This window comes from Callorhinchus milii, unplaced genomic scaffold (assembly GCF_018977255.1).
Source record: "Callorhinchus milii isolate IMCB2004 unplaced genomic scaffold, IMCB_Cmil_1.0 Scaffold2, whole genome shotgun sequence".
NCBI classification, from domain to species: domain Eukaryota; kingdom Metazoa; phylum Chordata; class Chondrichthyes; order Chimaeriformes; family Callorhinchidae; genus Callorhinchus; species Callorhinchus milii.
The window spans coordinates 111,291,378-111,311,311 of NW_024704743.1; the positions used below are offsets into that span (position 1 = coordinate 111,291,378).

Consider the following 19,934-nt stretch of genomic DNA (forward strand, 5'->3'; position numbering starts at 1 on the left):
TTCACTCTCTTTTTTCCTGTTGTTTTGTAAGCATTTTAAAACAACTATAATGTAGTGAACAAGAGTCATGCTGCAGTCTTTGTGTATACACTGCACTTCACAGTAAAATCCTCTGAAGTGCTTTGAGACATTATGAAAACATGGTATAAGGCGCTATGTCAAATGCGAGGAATTAATAAGTTTACAGATGTAATGATTTGTAGATAAGAATAATCAATCTACTTTGTGTTAAAATAAATATTTCACCCACAAAATATACAGTCAATTCACTTTACCGTATATTCTGTGAAGCGCTTTGAAACGTCTCGAAGACGTGCTAAGGCATTGTATCAAATGCAAGGATTATTATCATTATAAATGTTCAGGTTCTAAAGATCAGAGCTGTGGTTTGATTTTTTACTTTAGTTGGTAACAAGCTTATTTATGTATCATCATCATCAAAGGGTAAATTAAATTTTTAAACTCAATCTGCAAGAAAACTAAATATGTTGATTCAAGAAAGTTGTGTAGGACTGACTGTAACATTGATTTCTGTGGATTTGTGAGTCTGGCTTTTTAGGTAACTAAGCTCTTACAGTCCTACAAAGTACTGTATACATTTCCATAAAAATAGTTATGATTAGACGACACCATGTAAATACTCAATTAATGTGGACGAGTATGTGATAGGCATAGTACGCCTGTTTGATATCTAAATATTTTCATCGCAAACCTAGAAGTCTTACTTAAATCTTGCTCAACATCAGCCACAAATAATCAGCAAAGTGAAGTTCTTATAATGTACAATTTACTTTTTTAATTCAATACGAAACTTTTAGTTTCTGCACACAATTCACTTGATTTTCTCCTTGAATATTTAGGAATTGCAAAGGTCCTGGCATGCAATTAGAAACAAATCAAAGTCTGCTTCGTTCCTCAGAATTTGGTGTAGAGGATTCCCATCACTTGCTGACAGAACTGTGTTGGCTGAACTGTATCTTTTAAATAATGTGTAGAACCCATGATCACAGTCCCCTCTCGAATGCTAGGCCAGTTTTGGAATTCAAATGTCACACACTCATGATTTATCACACATGTACTGTGCTTCCACATTTCCCAGTTAATAGTGGCATATTCTTGAGCACCATTTAAAATTACAGCAGGAAGCAACAAGACAAATTTAAGTTCAAAGCTATTATTGCTCAATTAAATTGCCGTCTGAATTTTGGAGTCCCATCCAAGCCAATGCAGATTTTAACTTTTCTTTCTCTCACCAGTTTCAAGTGATTCAGCTCATTAATGATGAAAGTTCATCATAAATCGAGAGCTTGAGAAAACAACTGACATTTCCAGTACACTTGAGCAACAAGTTTACTGTCAACAGATTATTCTTTGGACTAAAATTTACCATTGAACCACTGTGAGATAAGTTTAATTTTTCTATCTAAATATGAAGTACAGTACATGCTTACTTAAATGTATTCAACATCATGTACTTGGTTATTAGGATGTCTCCTAAACTACCCAAGGTGGATGTTCATTCCCTAAATGTTTTTGCTCCAAATCTGTACAGCTGTTCATAACAACAGGAACAAGCAACATTTACCTACGGGTTTCTGGCAATGTGCACTTGTCCTTGGATAGCAGTTGCTTAGCAAATAAATTCTATGGGGAACCCTGACAGAATTTCAATTGGCATTTGAAGCGATACAAAAGAAAATCAACTTGAATGATATTAGTGTTTTTCGTTATGCCACCTTTGCCAAAGTATTGTGCACAACACCAAATACAAAGCAAACTAAAGGCCACCCCCCACCTCGAGTATAAGTCGATTATACTAGCTAATGAAAGCAACATTTAAACTTGTGAACTTCAATCATGTTAACATGCTTTCATCAAGACATACTGCGTGATCAAAGGGTCATCCTTCTCACCCCACACTCACAACAGAACTTTGCCCACTCTACAGGATACTTGGTTCCACAATCATGGCAAAATCTTGAGAGTTGATTTTGATCACTACTCTTGATGCTCCTATCGTTTAAAGTCAAGGAATCGTCTCCAGTGTCAAAACCTGATTTGATATTGTTCCTGGGAAAACAAAATTCACTTTAGTGAATTAGCTATTTTTCAGGTTTTATCAATTATACTCAAAAGAAAGAATCATTTCAAAAGAATCAAAATAAAGGTTAAATCCCTGGCAACTCTCAATCTTGTTCTCTACAATATATCCGACTAAAGTTCTTATGGCCTTAGAATACCACTTCATCTGTGCTTGCAATGCTCCTTTTGTTTATACCCAGCCCACCACATCTGAGCTAAATACACTAATGGCAAGAATAACATTAGTTAAAGTTGCAACAATGATCCCCAGATATATACACACACAACAATATTTTACAAAGATTCTGAACTTTTGTGGGAGGGGGAAAGCATTACTAGCTTTAATCTTAAATCAGATTTAATTAACCTTAAATCAGGCCGACCCTGTTATAATGCAGTGGTTTGGCTCCAAGTATTCAGCCTGATGGGTCGTTCTGGTTTCCTGTACGTATGTGCATACAATGGGGGTCTTATAACGTGCTTAAGTTAAGTGGAGTCCAATAGCTCAGTGGTTAGAGCACTCGTCTTGCAAGCATGAGACCTGGGTTCAATTCCCGGCAAGGTGAAATGTTGGGCAAGTTTCCTTACTCCACATGCCTCTGTTTACCTAGCAGTAAGTAAGAACCCGATTGTTAGTCGATTGGGGGGATTTCTTACCGGGAGTAATAATCCCTCCAAAAAAATAAAGTAATTTGTCACTCAATCCACGACTCTTTGTGGGACACTGCTGTGTGCAATGGTCTGCTGCATTTCACCCACAAAAATATACAGTCAATTCACTTTACAGTATATTCTGTAAAGCGCTTTGAGACGTCTTGAAGACATAAGGCGCTATATCAAATGCAAGGATTATTATTATCAAGTTGTAGTAAATCCAAGCTATCAGTGGACCCAAGCTAAACTAGGGCAATGGGCTCGCCCTGCAACCAGAATAATATCATCAGCCTTTTCTACCACTATAGCAAGGCAGGAATTGACTGATGTGGCCCATCCAACTGTACACAAGTCTGGACACAGAATGCAACTTTCTAAAATATACATATAAATACACTTGCACCTCCCATACACTATACGCTTACCGTGTGTAATTCTCAGCATTGTAGCCCTTCTTCCTGTTCACCAAGGCCGTTGAAGTGATATTTCTGGTTACACTCGGTGGTGTGAGAGTCCGAGCCCTGATACCAGAAGCACCTCTGAAATTAAGGTAAAATAAAATAGAGTAACAAAAATGTCCACAAAAATAGTTCAGATTAAAGTAAAATCTAGGAGCTTGTGTGCTCCAAAGCATATAGTACTAAAATGGGTGGGGGAGTGAAAATCAGCAGATTTACACTTTCAGCTTCCTAAGAAACTTGAAAACCGCTTGAGAAATGGAAAATCTTTCCAATTTTTGCATTAAACATTCCCTCTATGTAGGATATCAAATAAAGTTACCACTTTCTACAAAACACCGTACAATAAGGCACCATTTCAGTTCTTATTGAACAAGGGAATTCAGATACAGCAGTTGGAGATGCCATGTTAATTTCCCCCAGGTAACCAATCACCAGAAGATGTAAAATAGGGTTTAGGAGGAACTTCTTTACACAGAGGGTGGTGATAATGGTAGTATTCACTGTTGGAAGCTGTGGTTGAACCAGAAAGCATCAATGCATTTAAAAAGAATCATGAATGATACACGAAGGGAAGGAAGTAAGGCTGGCCTGGAGTATAAATACTGTCATGGCTGCGTTGGCTGAAATGGCATGTTTTAGTGCCATAGATTCTATCAAGTTCTATGTAAAAGTCACTCTCTCTAATCCATATCTCGCTGGCAGGCCTATAGAAACTGCAGTCCCTGTACTCTATAGATTGCACATTTTCAGCATGTAAACATTGAAACGTAAAAAGTAACCAACCCAATATTACAGTAATAAAACTTCAGGATGGTTAAATTGAAGTCATTGTTAAAAACAATCAAAAATAAAAATCAGCATTTCCGGGCAAATGTGTGACATCTACTCAGATCAGCTGCGTTGGTAGATTTCCTGGAGAAATTTACCCTGGGATAACAAAAAGAATATTACCAGAGGAAGAAGCAGAAGACAACAATATGTAAAGAAGTATATAGCCCCATTAAATATAATATATAAACACACTTCAGTTCTGGAAATACACCTTCATTGTCCATCAGTTGTCCAAGGAGACGAAGACTGTTCACAGTTTTAAGGCTAGTTTTTGCATAGATCTACAGGAATACCCCATCCAAGTATTAGTAATTTTAGATCAATTTCCTTGGAATGGCCCATATCCAATTGATAGTCAGAGGTACTACAATTCATTCTCACCCTGTTGGGTGGTTTATTGCTCCCAACCGCTTTGCTGGTGATCCCTCCCGCAGTTTGTACTCACTGGCTGGAGACGTGTTGCCTTTGGGGGTAGCAAAACCTGCAGAAGATCAAAATAGTCAATGCATCTTTTGTTAAATACAAATCTATTACAAAACACAATTTGCTTAACTATTTTTTAAACAAACGACTATTTACACTGTTTTATTTCTCTATGCCTGTGCTTGAAAGGTCCACGAGACAGATTCACCTTAACGTAATTTTACTTCACCCATGGCACAGATTAAACTTTGCCCATCACATAACTAACTAACTAGCATTAACCTTCAAACAGTGCTACATGGGAGAGGTAGATCTAATTAGCCCATGCTAAACATTCAAGGTTCTACAGATAAGTAAAAATAGAAAATCTCCACTCACCGCTTACAGTTTTCCCACTGACAGAAGGCAGTGGAATCCGTGTCGATGCAGGAGGTGTGGACGATGGTGAGTTTGTCTTTTTAAGCACAGGGGACTTGAACTAGATCAACACAAAATATATAAAAATGACTTTTAACCCTCCCCCAACAACTGACAGACTTTCCATAACTTTAAATTTAATTTTCCCAAAGATAAGGAAACAATAATCTCATCTTGTTCTATCACTGGTGATAATTGTAACAGCATTTGACATTGTGTCTTACCAAGTCAAAATGCCTCAAAATTATTTACTGTAAAATGTTATGATGCGGCAAGTAATCTATGACAGCAATTAGACGAATAACCAATTCATTTTTTTTTGCGGGGGAATTGGTACCCTAAATATTATTTATTGAGTTGTTTTTTTGCTTAATATTTATTTTCTAAAGTTTAATATGTTCTGTGGATCAGAAGAATGTCAATCAGGAGTTGAAAACTGGTTTTACCAATTTCCCAAAAGATTCCTTTCATACATCTATCTCACCATTTAAGCTTACATACTCCAACACGGTGCTGGTTGTGCGTTGTGTTGTTGAGATGAGATGTTTAAACCAAGGTCCCACCTTTGCCTTTGCCAATGAAAAGAGGAGGACATTTCTTCTGCTGTCCTGGCCAACAATCAACCAGATAAAAAATTGATCATTCACTTCATGGCTGTTTGTGGGACAATGCTGTGTGCAAATTGGCTGTAAAGTTAATCACTATACTTTACAGATAAATGAAGCTCTTTATTTCAAAAGGATAAAGTGTTTTTCAAAGGCGAGGAATATTATTTTTACAATGTAGACCTATACTCTTGGCATCCGCAAATCCAACATGTAGAACAGAACTGCTCACCTGCCTACACTGTCACTGTTCTTGACGAAACTAATTCCATGTAATGTGCCCAGCAACATCTATAGTGGCTTGCACCATGAGATGGCGTGGCAGAGCTGGCTGCCTTTTTACATACCCTAATGAATCGTCACATTGCTGACTGTTTTGCACGCTTGGTTATCTCACTTTAGTCTTTGATCTTGATGTTAAACGGAAATATTCTGAATATTGAATTATAGAATCATAGAATTATACAGCAAGAAGGAGGCCATTCAACCCATCGTGTCTGTGCTGGCTCTTTGAAAAGAGCTATCCAATTCAATCCCACTCCCCCGCTCTCTCCCATAGTCCTGCAAACTTACCTTCCCTAAATAGTTATCTACTTCTCTCTTAAAAGCTATTATTGAATTGGCTTCCACCATCTTTTCAGGCAATGCATTCCAGATCCGAACAACTCGCTGTGTGAAAAAAATTCTCCTCACCTCCCCTCTGTTTCTTTTAACAACTATTTGAAATCAATGTCCTTAGGTTACCGACCCACCTGCCAGTGGAAATATTTTCTCCTTGTTCACCCTATTGAAACCTCTCATAATTTTGAAAACTTCTATTGTCTCCTCTTAACATATTTTCAAGGAGAATAATCTTAGCTTCTCTAGCCTCTCCTGATAACTGAAATCCCTCATTCCTGGTACCATCCTTTGCACCCTCTCCAATGCCTTGCCATCCTTCCTAAAGTGTGCTGCCCAGAACTGAACACAGTACTCTAGCTGAGGCCTAACCAATGTTTTATAAAGGTTCATCATAACTTCCTGACTTTTGTATTCTATGCCCCTATTTATAAAGCTTACTTTTCCTTATGCTTTTTTAACAGCTTTATCTACCCGACCGTCACCTTAAAAGATTTACTTATGTAACCCCCAGGGTAACTCTGTTCCTTCATCCCTTTTAAGATTCTACCATCCAGCTTACATTGCGTCTCCTCATTCTTCCTCCCAAAATGCATCACGTCACAGTTCTCCACATGAAAACTTCATCTGCCACATGTCTGCCCACTTTACCAGTCTGTGTATGTCCATTTGCAGTCTGCTACTATCCTCCTCACTGTTTGCTACTTTTCCTAGCTTAGTATCATCTGCAAACTTGGAAATTGTGCTCCCTATATCTAAGGCCAGGTCATTTATATAGATCAAAAACAGCAGTGGTCCCAATACTAACCCCTGGGGGACACCACTGCACACTTCCCTCCAGTCAGTAAAACAACCATTCATCGCCAGTCTCTGCTTTCTGTCTCCCAGCCAGTTTTGTATCCATGCTGCCACTGTCCCTTTAATACCGTGGGCTTCTATTTTGCTTATAAGTCTCTTATGTGGCACCTTATCAAACACCTTTGGAAAATCCATATAAACTACATCAACTGCCCTACCTTCATCCACCCTCTCCATACTTCATCAAAAAACTCTTAACAGGTTTGTTAGACATGATTTGCCTTTAACAAATCTGTGTTGGCTGTCCTTTATTAACCCATGTTTTTCTAAATGAAAATTTATTTTGTCCCGGATTATAGTCTCTAGAAGTTTCTCTAATGTTAGGCTGACTGGCCTGTAGTTCCTGAGTTTATCCTTCTGCCCCTTTTTGTACAGAGGAGTAACATTTTCAAGTAAACACAATAGATGTACAACTTGAATAAATGAGAGATAGCAAAATATTAAAAATCTTGGGAGTACTGCGTACTGTCTGATCCCTGCAACGTAAATGGTCAGCCTGGCTTAGAGATAATGAACAGGAAAGAAATTCCTAGTTTTAGAGCCGTGGTGGCCAACCTGTGATCCGTGGACCATCAAGAAGCGCCCCCCCCCCCCCACCCCGAACATTCGCACAAGTATAGGTAAGTCCGAGCTTCATCAGTAGTGTTTTCTGTTTTTTCTTGATTGAATATTTATTGATTTATGGCATACGTATTTAACCAAGAAAGTTTATCTTCTGTCCGACCATAAACAACAACAACAAGATTCCATTTATAGAGTGCCTTTCACGTCGGGAGGACGTCCCAAGGCGCTGTACAGTTGGGTCAGGACCCGAGCAGGGGGGGAAATGGTCAGGGTGAGGGGAGGGAAGGGAGGGAGCGAGGAGGGGGTAGAAGTCGAGAGGGGAGCTGAAGGCACGGTCAAAGAGAAAGGTCTTGAGACCGGCCTTGAAGGAGGAAAGGGAGGAGACAAGGCGAAGGCACTGGGGGATAGAGTTCCAGAGCCGAGAGGCTGAAGGCCCGGCCACCGATGGTAGGGCGGTTGGGGCGGGGGATGTGGAGCAGACCGGAGCCAGAGGAACGGAGGGTACGGGCAGGTAGGTAGGGGGATAGTAGGTCGGAGAGGTAGGAGGGAGCAAGGCTGTGAATGGCCTTGTAGGTGAGGATGAGGATCTTGAAATCGATCCTCTGGGGGATGGGGAGCCAGTGGAGGCGAGCGAGGGTGGGAGTGATGTGGTCCCGAAGCCTGGTGCGGGACAGTACACGAGCTTGGGTTGGCTGCCAGTGTTTTAGAGGGATGAGCTACGACTATGGCTTGTCAGACTTGTAAAGAGATGTCTGAGAGGGGACCTTATAGGCGTGCCACAGACAGTGAAAGTAATCCCCAAACAACCTGAACAATACTTTCAGAAACATAAAGCAGCAGTTCAAGATGGCACAGATTCAGGGCTCAAAGAGGCAACATTAGGACTGACCAAAGGAAGTATTTCTTTACAGCGAGGGCAACAAGACGCTGAAACAGGTTACCAGGAAGGGTCAGTGAAGTTGGGCATACCTATGTAAGAAATTGCTTGTTATTATAATAGTAATAATAAAATTGTTGAATGGGAAGATGGTAGTGTTTGTTTTCTGGTAGATTGAGATCAAACAATCACCTTCACCCAAATCTCTTGTGACCTGGTGAAGCACAGCAATCTTATAAAGTTATTCTAGTCGCAAACCCAGGACATAAACTCCAGCCGTGACAACATGAGAAATCCCACAGAGTGTATTACAGTCACTGTCAGATTTCAGCCTTGTTAGTCTGAAAGACTGATTAGGTTGTTGCATTGTATCGCATACTGAATAAAAGTCGAGCTGTAAATAACTTTTAACCTTAAAATAGATGTCAGCTAGTGGATATTATTCCCTGGCATAACTGAGGTATGTAGACCTTACTTAAGATATTATTCTAAGCTCTGCGAGAACACCTTTTAGTTAAGGAGGTCACCAGAAAGGAAAAAAGACAACTAATAATAATAAGGTCTTGGAAAGCATAAAGGAGTATATTGTACTGGAATGTTTCATTGAAAATTAGCTCTTGCCAACCTATGCCTCATACTCTGCAGAATTAGGTAAACAGGGTGGATCCATCTGGGTAGAGTGCACATTCCATTCCAAATATGGGAATTTCCATGTGTAGGTGATATCTCAGTCTGGTTTGGATACTCTTTAAGAATGGTGATGGGTTTCTACACGTGCCATCTATTTCCATCGAAAAGATACCCAAGTTGAAACTGATTTGAGTTTCAAAACCTGAAACCAACAATAATAAGTCCTTGCATTTGATATAGCGCCTCATCACGTCTTCGAGACGTCTCAAAGCACTTCACAGAATATACTGTAAAGTGAAGTGACTGTATACTTTGTGGGTGATTTGTGCCAACAAACAGGGCAATCCCATTAAAATACAGTAGTTTGGGTCTATGAATTCAGACCCCCCCATTATAATGAGGTTGCTAAAGTTGGCTGCCAGGCAGCGCTTCCATGTCATTAGATGACCACTGACCATAATAATAATAATAATAATCCTTGCATTTGATATAGCGCTTTTCACGACGGGAGGATATCCCAAAGCGCTTCACAGAACACACTCTAAAGTGAATTGACTATATATTTGTGGGCGAACGCGGCAGCCAATTGCGCACAGCAATGTCCCACAAACAGTCGTAGATTGAAAATGAACAATTTTTATTATTGTTTTTGGTTTTGGAGGGATTATTATTAGGCGTGTGGAGTAAGGAAACTTGCTCAAGGTTTCGCCCTGCCTGGAATAGAACTCAGGTCTCTCGCTTGCAAAGCGAGTGCTCTAACCACTGAGCTACAGGACTCCATATGTTCAATTCACAGAAAGTGAATTAACATGCACATCGCTTCCTGTGCATGTCCTGTGCAATAATGTAAATATATTCAATCTGTCAAAAAAAGCAATTACCTATAGTGCAAATGTTTTTGTTCCAGGGTTCAGCTCAAGACTGAAGGACATGAAGGTGAATGAAATCAATCTCAATTGGCTTGATTCACACTTCCATCACATTAATACCATCCAAACTCTTGGTGAGAAATATTTAACATATTAAAAGTGTAATTCTGACAATTTAATTCAGGGGGAATGTGGTTACAGTACACCCCCTGGTATAGCGCTAATTCTCTTATAGCGCTGGTATGCTCTGCACTCTCACTAACTGGAAACATGGTGCACCTGGTTATGTGTGCTGACTGGCTGAATTCTTGGGCTAAAAATTGTCCAACTTCCAGGTTGCCACTGACTTCACTTCCGGTGTGTTCCACTATGTTCAAGAAGCACTGTTAAGGTCACCTCCTACATGCTTAGCCTGGAAACAATGCCAGGAAGTGACCTTATTGGCACCTTTTGCTTATGCAAGAATTGACATCAGCAGTAACATGACGATCCAGAAGTCAGCTATTGTTTAGCTCTTCGGTTATAATGTGATCATTTAGATATTGGACTTGGAGAGCCAAGTTATCAAAGGGTACCCTGGCATATTTAATATTTTAGCTATCAGCACCTTTTGCCTGCAATGTATATAATAAAATCATTTTAATTCATGTTTCAAATATCCACAAAAATGTCTCCAATAGAATTGCGTTGTTAGTAAAAAAGATAGCTTGTGGCTTCACCTGTGTTTGAGCAGCCGGTTTCCCTTTCACAGCAGCGAGTTTGGGCTTAGTGATACGTGCAGACTGCTCTTTGCAGAAAGAAATGTGTCTGTCTGCTGCACTCTGGCTAAATCTTCTCTGACAATACGGACACTGGATGTAATCTAAAACACAAATTTGAGACAGGCAAAAGATCAGAACAATTTGCCCAATGAAACAGATACAGTGTGCAAGGTCAATTGGCTTGGTCAAACAGATATCAAGCCTGAAAGTGTGTTCCAGAATACTTAATGATATTGTATTTGGAAGATGTGATACCAAAAGAACACAGAGTGATGAGTGGTCTGGGATCAGGACTGTGGATTAAAATAAGACCAAAGAGCCCTCATTACATTTGCAACGCATATGGACATATGTAAAACACTTCTCTGAATGCACTGAATGTAGGACATACTGAAATAAAGCACTTTAATAAAACTTCTAGTAAAATTGTATTGAAAGATCCAATTTACAAACTGAAGCTGTATTTGTACTTTGAATTTTTTTAAAAAAAGGAAACAATTGTATCTGTAGCCTTAAGTATATATCTGAGATTCACGTCATACATTTTGCTTTATTTGAGTTCTCTCACTTTTTCCCCTCTCCCCTTAAAATTATTTTGCTAGTTTTTCCTCTCAATGAGCTTTTAAACAAGCATTTCCACTTGATTTCCTTTCCTACTCTCAGGTCTATATATTTTTAAAGCAATTTACACTTCTCTTTTTCACTCTAAAATTGACAAGAACGCTGTCAGATTTAGAGCATCTTGTCTTCCCTCTCCTCCCTCCCACATATCTTCTCTCTCATGTTCCCAAAGAGCTGCCCACTGTAAAAACTGCCCTACATATGCAATGACCTTTCATGGAGCTCCAAGGTACAGCTGAAATTCACATTGTGCATACATTAGTAATGTGGGCAATGCACATTTGAGCCACATTTTGCACAGTGTGTGTTTTGTATCCTTTCCATATAAAACTGTAATGACCAGAATCTAAAACTTGCTGGTGAGAATAAAATAGACTGCTTGAATAGTGCGTTTCCACTGAAGTACATTGGATTAATTTAGCACATTTACCTTGTCAACACCCAATTCCATACCTGGATTGTATGAGGGGGGAGGTGGCGGTGGGAGGGGTCTTCCTTCCTTCATTACCTGAGTCAGCCCTTTGGCTGCTCTGATGGTGGTAATAAACTCCTCATGCTTCCTTCGCCAGTTTGAAGGCTTTTTGGGAGGTTCAGGCTAAAGATTGTCAAGATCAAAATATAGTAACTAATTTACCCAACATGGAAAAAAGAAGTAAATGATCATTCACAAAAACAAAGGACATCCGAGTAAAGCAGGTTGATGACGATATATTTTATATGATTATATTCCTAGAATAGAGGTTTATTTCTATTTACCGTAGAATAACTAATGCATAGAAACAGAGAGGGGAAAGAGAAATAAAAACACAAGATGCCTTAAAAGATTGCTGCGTTCCTTAAGTGGCTCTTCTATGTGTAAATGAAAACATGTGATCATTCTTTGCAGCATCTCCACAGATCCTTCAAATTTTCCACAGGTCCTTCAAAATACCTTCAATTTTTTAAAAAAACAACAATAATTTGGTCACTCAATCCACAACTGTTTGTAGGCCACTGCTGTGCGCAGTTAGCTGCCGTGTTTCGCACACAACATATACAGTCATTTGCATTACAGTATTTTCTGTGAAGCGTTTTGAGACGTCTCAACAATGTGATAAGGCCCTGCATCAAATGCAAGGATTATCATTATAATTATTATTATAAAGGTGCTGGTTGCACCAAGTGTCTATTATTCATAGTCCTTAACTGTGAGCACCTGCAAGTCACTCAACCATAGACGGGATCATAGCCAGACATGACCTCTCCTCGCTCACACACACACACACATAGACACTCAAATAGTGGAGGATGCTTACAGAGAGACCAAGAATAGAAAACCCGGCTGGGAAGACCAGGGCTAATTTAGCTTTCTCATGTAGCCCCAGCTAAGACCAGCAAACTCACCACTGACCAGAATTCCTAGTCCAGTGAGCAACAGGTCCTTAAGCTGGAAGCACTATAATGTCGACCACTAGACTGTTCCAGATGAAGGAATCTCTACCTCTACACTGCTTTCCATTCCCTGTCAAAGTGATTAGCTGTGGTTATTCCTCTGCAGTTTCCCTGCAGTTTGCTTGAGTTTTAGCATGAAATCAAAATGTTGTCGCAAGAGCAAAGTAGACCAACACAGAAAATGCAGAACTGCTGACAAATGCATTGTACTTTGTTCTGAGAAACAATTCCAGCCATGTGCGTCAATGCAGAAGAGGATCAAGAATTTGCTTGGTTCTCAACATGTTAGGGCACATGCTTGTGAAACGAAAACCAGCAATAACCTTCAAGTTACTAAACTACATTCCCACCTGGAAAATCATCCCTTTTCTAAAAAAAATACAAATTAAAGCCTCACTTCCTGTTAGTGCTTCTTAAAAAAAGTTTTTATTTACATACCCTGGGCTTCAAAGGTTTTAAGGTAGAAATATCGGTGCCTTCAGCTCGCTGCCTGCTCGAATCAAAGGCCCTCCTCCTTTTGGCAGTATTTTTTTGACAGATGGGTTCATGCTTTAGCTGCAGACAAAAAACACAGCTGTGCCGTCAACACACAAAATTCCAGGAACTTTACCGTTCTGCCAAGATCCACAAAACTGCAATCTTAGATTTTCACGTTTACAAGAGAAAGAAAAAGGACAAAAACGGTTTAAATAAAGTTGTAGAACTGCTAATTTATGACGTAATGAAGAGCTTCCATCAGGCTACGTTCATTGACAAAGCCTACTCTGTACTTGGACTACAAGGGTCACTTATGAGGCAACCTGAGGAATAAGAATTATTTCGACGAGCCCTCCATACAGATGAAAATGTTGTAATCCATCGAAAAGACGATTACGGTGCAAAACAAAGAGTCGCCGTTAAATTCACGGGAATACATTTCTATTTTTCTTGGAACAAATATTTATGCAAGCCAATGATCTCACTCGTCTCTTATCAAAAGAATTCTTTTGTTGCAATTCCCAACCATGCGCCAATTTAATGAAAATCCGAACATCCGATAGACAACTGTAGAAATTTCAATAAAAATCAGCAGGAATGAGATACGCATAATAAAATGCAGTATACATCTTTTTACCCTTCATGACAGTTTCAGATTAGAGAAATGTAAAGGGGAAACAAAGACAAGGAAAAGTATACTTTCCTAGTGTTCCCCAGTTACTCATAACAAGGGCTTCAAAAATTTTGATATTCTTAGAACTAATCTGTATATAAAGCTAAAACAGACAGGAACAGGATCAGGGGCTGCCATTTTAACTGCAGATGTCAGCTACAGGCAGTGAGCAACAGAAACCCTTGCTCCAATGGCCAGGGGAGTTAGTTCATGTTGTATGATCAGCTGCTTTGATGCTCGTCGAAACATCAGCAAATACGTGGCGTGTTTCTTTTCTCCAAATGCTACAAAAAGCTGATTGTGAAACTTTAGTGATTCCCTTCTGGAAAGTGTTCACGTGGACCCCAGGTGAGGACAAGATCAGGCTCAGTAGGATATCCCCACAGTTACGCATTCTGTGGCTCTCACTGCCTGGGCTCACGTGACGAAACTACTTACAAGTAGTACCGGAGACCAACTGGTGCCCATGGAAGTGAGGAGATGAGAGTAAGTTTAAACAAACACATGGAAAGTCACAACTTTTAATCCAGATTCAATATATGTCTTCCTGTATTGTGCTGTGAAGCTGAGTAATGCAGGTCTTTGCACTGGAACAATGTCATAACCAGATTCTGCGTTCCAATTTGGATGAGGGTATTGGAAACTGAAACGTTATAATTGTTCCCATACCAAATATGTCTTAGGAGACCTGATGTGCATGCAAAATAAAAATGGGGAAGAAGGAAAGGCAGGCAAAACAGGTCATGTCCTAAAGCAAGCATAATGAAAAAAATTAGACAAACGTTGCTCTGACTATGCTACATTGCTTCCAAATCCATATCAGTATCACATCAATTGCAGATACACATTTGCTTGAAGGCAGAATCCATTCATTTTGCACCATTTCCAGAGCTTGTACTGACATTGCAAGTTAACCTGCAGTACATGGTTGCCCTCTGATTGTCAGCGTATATGGAACATGATAGAAAGTACAACTGGAGAATAATTCTTCTTTCATTGAATTCATTGATTAAGCTAACAGGAAGATTCTGTGCAGAATCCTAAAGGATACAATATTTCTACACAACTAAACACCGTAGCTAATTCCAGTTTCACAAATTAATAGTATAATCTACAATCATTACAAAAAATTAGACAATTAGAGGTTATTGTGTAAAGTCAAATTTTCAAACCTTCACTTCTAAAAGGTTGACATCATAGGTTCTAGTTCAGTTTGATTTGCCGGGCCCTATTATACATAGTGGTTCTGATTACTATCTAATAATCCCAAGAGACAGTTCATATAACTCAATGCGACCCGACAAATACAAATTGGGGAATGGTACAGTTAGTTTGATATCATATACTCACCCGTGTCGCTGCTATAAAAGTCCTTCCACAAATTCTGCAAGGTACCAGATCATTTTGAAGTGGAGTGCCATCGGAAACTGTAAACAGAATGTCAGCATTTAATGCATGGTCACTTATAAAGGTGTACTGTTGTGCAAAGCTGCACTATGAGAAACAGTCAAGGATTGTTTCCTAAATGAAGACTCTAGACTGATTTCAGTGCCGTCATGACTTCAAACAAAGACCCAGTGAACCACTGGCCTGAATGTTTACAATGCTGCAACAACAATAAATACTTGCATTTATATAGCACCTCTCTTGCAGGGTAGGGTCCCAGTGTGCTTAATGCTAATTAGGTTTATTGAGGGGCAATGCAGAGATTGCTACATTCCCTGCTCAAAATCTGCATTTGTGGTAAATTACACCTCCTGTACTCAAGATATTCTCTTATACCAAATTCTGAATTTGTTAAGATTTTTTTTCCCATTTCACGACTCAGGAATATTTTGATTGTTGGGACATATTTCTCTCTGAGCTTAAAGGCACATGACTGACAAGCTCTTCACACGCAACCCCCGGTGGGCTGCACAAGTCCCTCTTTCTGCTCTCGATCTGCCCATTAATGTCAATGATCTCCCTGCGGTGTGGCTCCAAATCCCTGTTTTTAAGAACACTTGATTCTTTCTGAAGACGAATATTTGTAGTCTTGTTACTGAATTAATGAAATATCACGTGAATAGTTACAACAGATCCATGTGGTCTTGGTTTATGCTGTCGAGAAGCTATTTTGCCCAAATCTCATGACCTTTCAAAATGATCAGGTGTCCAAACAGTATACAACAACAACAAGATTCCATTTATAGAGCGCCTTTCACGTCGGGAGGACGTCCCATGTCGGGAGGATGTATACAGTTAGAACTGCAAAAAACAACTACAGTGTCCTCATAAAATACACATTCGATACACAATAAAATCCTATGAAACTAACTCAGCGTGATTCCTTTGAGGGATACAAGGACAGGTGGGGGGGGTGGATAGAGAAGAGAGTAAGAGGAAGGAAAACATCTGCAAAACTTATTAAGGCCATCTGAGGATGTTTACTGTAAAGGCATTAACAGGCAAATAGATGAAAGAGAAAGTGATTAACGCCATTCAGATCAAACTGATTTACATAATTAAGTCAGAGAGAAAATTATGCCCTCAGGCACTTATAAAGTCACCATTTGGTAGAGTTTACGGATAAAGGAAAAGGGGGGCAATTAGGGATACAAGATCTGACTCAATGGCTGACTTACGAAGATGTTATTCTCTTCTAAGCTGATTAGGTGGAACGCTGTATAAAATAATTAACCACTGGCACAATGAGTCTGCAATGACCCCACTGGTTCATGGCCTCTCTGACTCCAGGCTCTAGAGGCACCAGAGACTGCTAACCGAGATCCAGGTTATAAAATATTGTAATTGATGAAAAAGATTAAGATAACACAGTCGTAGTTATAAATAAAATAGAACAAAACAAAGCACGCAAAATGTACAGTATAAATGCTGAGGATGTTATATGATTTGCTGTATATACTGGATCAACTAACCATGAATACTGCCCAGCAAATCAGTTCAGGGTGGGGTTATAGAGGCATTGCTGCAATGATTATTTGACACTCATTGCTGATCACTCTTCTGGATGCAACGTGTAAATGTCTTTCCCAGGGCAGATGAGATCAGGAACAGTCGGAATTTGAACATTAAGGGCGAGGCTTTTATCCCAAAACGATGCTGCACGACTGGAGGGGACCCAAGGCTGGGAAGCCAAGAGTCTCCCCATCTCAGGCTCACTGTGTGTCTGTCTGTGTGTCAGAGACCCAGAGCTCTCTTGTCTCTCACTCTCCACAAACAGGCAAAGAAAGGTTCAGGCGAAGCAGTCACTGACTGACTCGCCCTTTCTCTGGCTCTGTGAAGGAGAAATTGACTGATTCTCTCTTCCTGTGTCCCTCCCTCCCTCCCTCCCTCTCTCTCTCCCTCCCTCTCTCTCTGCCTATCTCAGTCTCTGTCTCTCCCTATGTGTTTCTCTCCCCCCCCTCTCTCTCCCTCCCTCTCTCTCTGCCTATCTCAGTCTCTGTCTCTCCCTATGTGATTCTCTCCCTCCGTCTTTTTCTCTTACTCTCAAGTTTTTCTCTACATCCCTCTCCCCTTTTCTCTCTCTGTGTCTCTCCCTCTCTCTCTGTATCTCCATCTCTCTCCCTGTGTCTTTCCCTCCCTCTGTCCGTACCTCAGTCCCTTTCCCTGCGTCCCAACCTCTCTCCCTCTGTATCTCTCCCTCACTGTGTTTCTCCTTTTCTTTCTCGTCATATCTCAGCCTCTCTCTCTATATGTCTCCCTTTCTCTCTCTCTCTCTCTCTCTCTCAGTCTCTCTCCATATGTCTCCCTTTCTCTCTCTCTCAGTCTCTCTCTCTATATGTCTCCCTTTCTCAATCTCCCTCAGTCTCTCTCTCTATATGTCTCCCTTTCTCTCTCTCTCTCTCTGTCTATCTCTCTCTATATGTCTCCCTTTCTCTCTCTCCCTCAGTCTCTCTCTATATATGTCTCCCTTTCTCTCTCTCTCTCTCTCTGTCTCTCTCTCTCCATATGTCTCCCTTTCTCTCTCTCTCTCAGTCTCTCTCTCTATATGTCTCCCTTTCTCTCTCTCCCTCAGTCTCTCTCTATATATGTCTCCCTTTCTCTCTCTCCCTCAGTCTCTCTCTCTATATGTCTCCCTTTCTCTCTCTCCCTCAGTCTCTCTCTCTATATGTCCCCCTTTCTCTCTCTCCCTCAGTCTCTCTCTATATATGTCTCCCTTTCTCTCTCTCTCTCTCTCTCTCTCTCTCAGTCTCTCTCTCTCCATATGTCTCCCTTTCTCTCTCTCTCTCAGTCTCTCTCTCTATATGTCTCCCTTTCTCTCTCTCCCTCAGTCTCTCTCTATATATGTCTCCCTTTCTCTCTCTCCCTCAGTCTCTCTCTCTATATGTCTCCCTTTCTCTCTCTCGCTCAGTCTCTCTCTCTCTATGTTTCCCTTTCTCTCTCTCTCTCTCCCTCAGTCTCTCTCTCTATATGTCCCCCTTTCTCTCTCTCCCTCAGTCTCTCTCTCTATATGTCCCCCTTTCTCTCTCTCCCTCAGTCTCTCTCTCTCCCTCTCAGTGTACCTGTGCCCCTCAGCACACTGGAGAGCTGGTGAGCAGACGGATAGCACTGACACCCACAGAGCGCCGCACTCTTACCCCACACATCGTCCATCTTCCTCTCGTTAGCAACGCGGTCCTGCGTCCAACACAAAGCAGCGCCAAAGCAGCGACGATTGGCTCCAGACTCTGGGCCGAACCTGCAGAGGCGCAGCGCCGCCGCCAGGGGGCGAAACGCCCCTCCCTGACTCCCCCCATCTAAACCTGGAGCAAATCTTTTGTTTGGGGGGGATTTTGTTTTCTCAGTTTTAAATATTATTTATTTCGTTTTTGATGGATTGATTGATTGATTGATTTCTTTATTGATTGATTGATTGATTTATTTTTTGACTACGCTTCCAAGCAACTTTCGACTGATTTGAAAAGTGACTCTGCTTATTCGCGTGTCGGCCCGGGTCACGCGGCCAGTAGCCACCCCCCCCCCCCCCCCGCCGCCTCCGAGTCGGACGGTTGTGGGTTTGACGTCCAGGGTTTTGAGCTCGCAGTCGAGGCGGAGGCTCCGGTGCGTTGCTGGGGGAGAGCCACGTTGTCAGTTGGTGTCGCCCTTCGTAGGAGACGTTAAACCGACGTCCCCTCTTGACTGTTCAGGTCAATGTGAAAGAGCTCATTCGAAAAGAGAAGGGAGTTTCACTCCCCCCGTGTCCCTGGCCAACAATCCCCCAGATAAAATTGGTCGTTCACTTCATGGGACATCGCTGCGCACAATTTGGCAGTCACTGCACTTTACAGTAACCCTGTGAAGCACTTTGCTACGCTCTCCCGATGTGAAAGGCACTATATCAAAAGTACGGATTTTATTATTCTTCTTCAAAAGTATTTTTTGTAACATTCTTTGCTAAGTACTCAGCTGGATGATAGCTGGAATATGTGTCAAACCAGATAAAATCGGTCATTTACTTCATGATTGTTTTTGGGGACATTGCTGTGTGCATAAACCAGTAGGAACCTGGTTGTTAGTCACTTGGCAGATCGCTTTCCGAGGGTAATAATCCCTCCCCCCAAAAATAATAATAATAATTTGGTCACTCAATCCACAACTGGTTGTGGGACACTGCAGTGTGCAATTAGTTGCCACGTTTCACCCACAAATATACAATCACCACACTTTAAGTATAATCTGTGAAGCGCTTTGAGATGTCTCGAAGAGGTGATAAGGCACTATATCAAAAGCAAGGATTGTTGTTATCATTACTTCAGTAATTCCAGTGACCCCCTTTGAGCCATCTCGATGACAAATGCAAAGATGATTATTTTCCTTCATTGCCTCATGCTAATGTCTTTAGCTAAACCTGGCCTTGTGGTAACATGAGAATTTTCTTTTGGTCAGCAGGATGTCCGACACACACAGAAACCCAGAAGAGAAAGTGGCACATGATTCCTGGACTTCTATAGCAACCAGGAGTGTGCCTCATCAAGCAATAATGTTGTTGGATTGGAAGAATCCTGGCTAACTCAGTTGGTTTAATCCAAGTGTGGGATCAGACCTTCCTGCTCACTCTTCCCTTTCTGAGGCTGATAAATGAATGGAAAAAAATGGCCTC

The 19,934-nt window shown here is 40.8% G+C and overlaps 1 protein-coding gene across 1 annotated transcript; it reads right to left on the reverse strand.

The window, feature by feature from the left end:
- Positions 1-1,407: 1,407 nt before the first annotated feature.
- Positions 1,408-18,511, reverse strand: zc2hc1a (zinc finger, C2HC-type containing 1A). The gene is made up of 9 exons (XM_007896794.2): positions 18,433-18,511; positions 15,203-15,279; positions 13,141-13,257; positions 11,725-11,866; positions 10,609-10,751; positions 4,830-4,929; positions 4,410-4,509; positions 3,162-3,275; positions 1,408-2,070 (listed from the first exon to the last, which is right to left on the reverse strand). The coding sequence occupies exons 1-9, from the start codon at positions 18,446-18,448 to the stop codon at positions 1,893-1,895; spliced, it is 987 nt and encodes a 328-aa protein (XP_007894985.1). The 5' UTR covers positions 18,449-18,511; the 3' UTR covers positions 1,408-1,892.
- Between the last annotated feature and the right edge of the window lie 1,423 nt (positions 18,512-19,934).

Coding starts and splice junctions, on each gene's coding strand:
- zc2hc1a (XM_007896794.2), bottom strand. Junction 4,930..10,608: donor AACCGGCTGCTCAAACACAG/GTGAAGCCACAA, acceptor GTGTTGATCTAG/TTCAAGTCCCCTGTGCTTAA. Junction 2,071..3,161: donor AATGCTGAGAATTACACACG/GTAAGCGTATAG, acceptor TTGTTTTCCCAG/GAACAATATCAAATCAGGTT.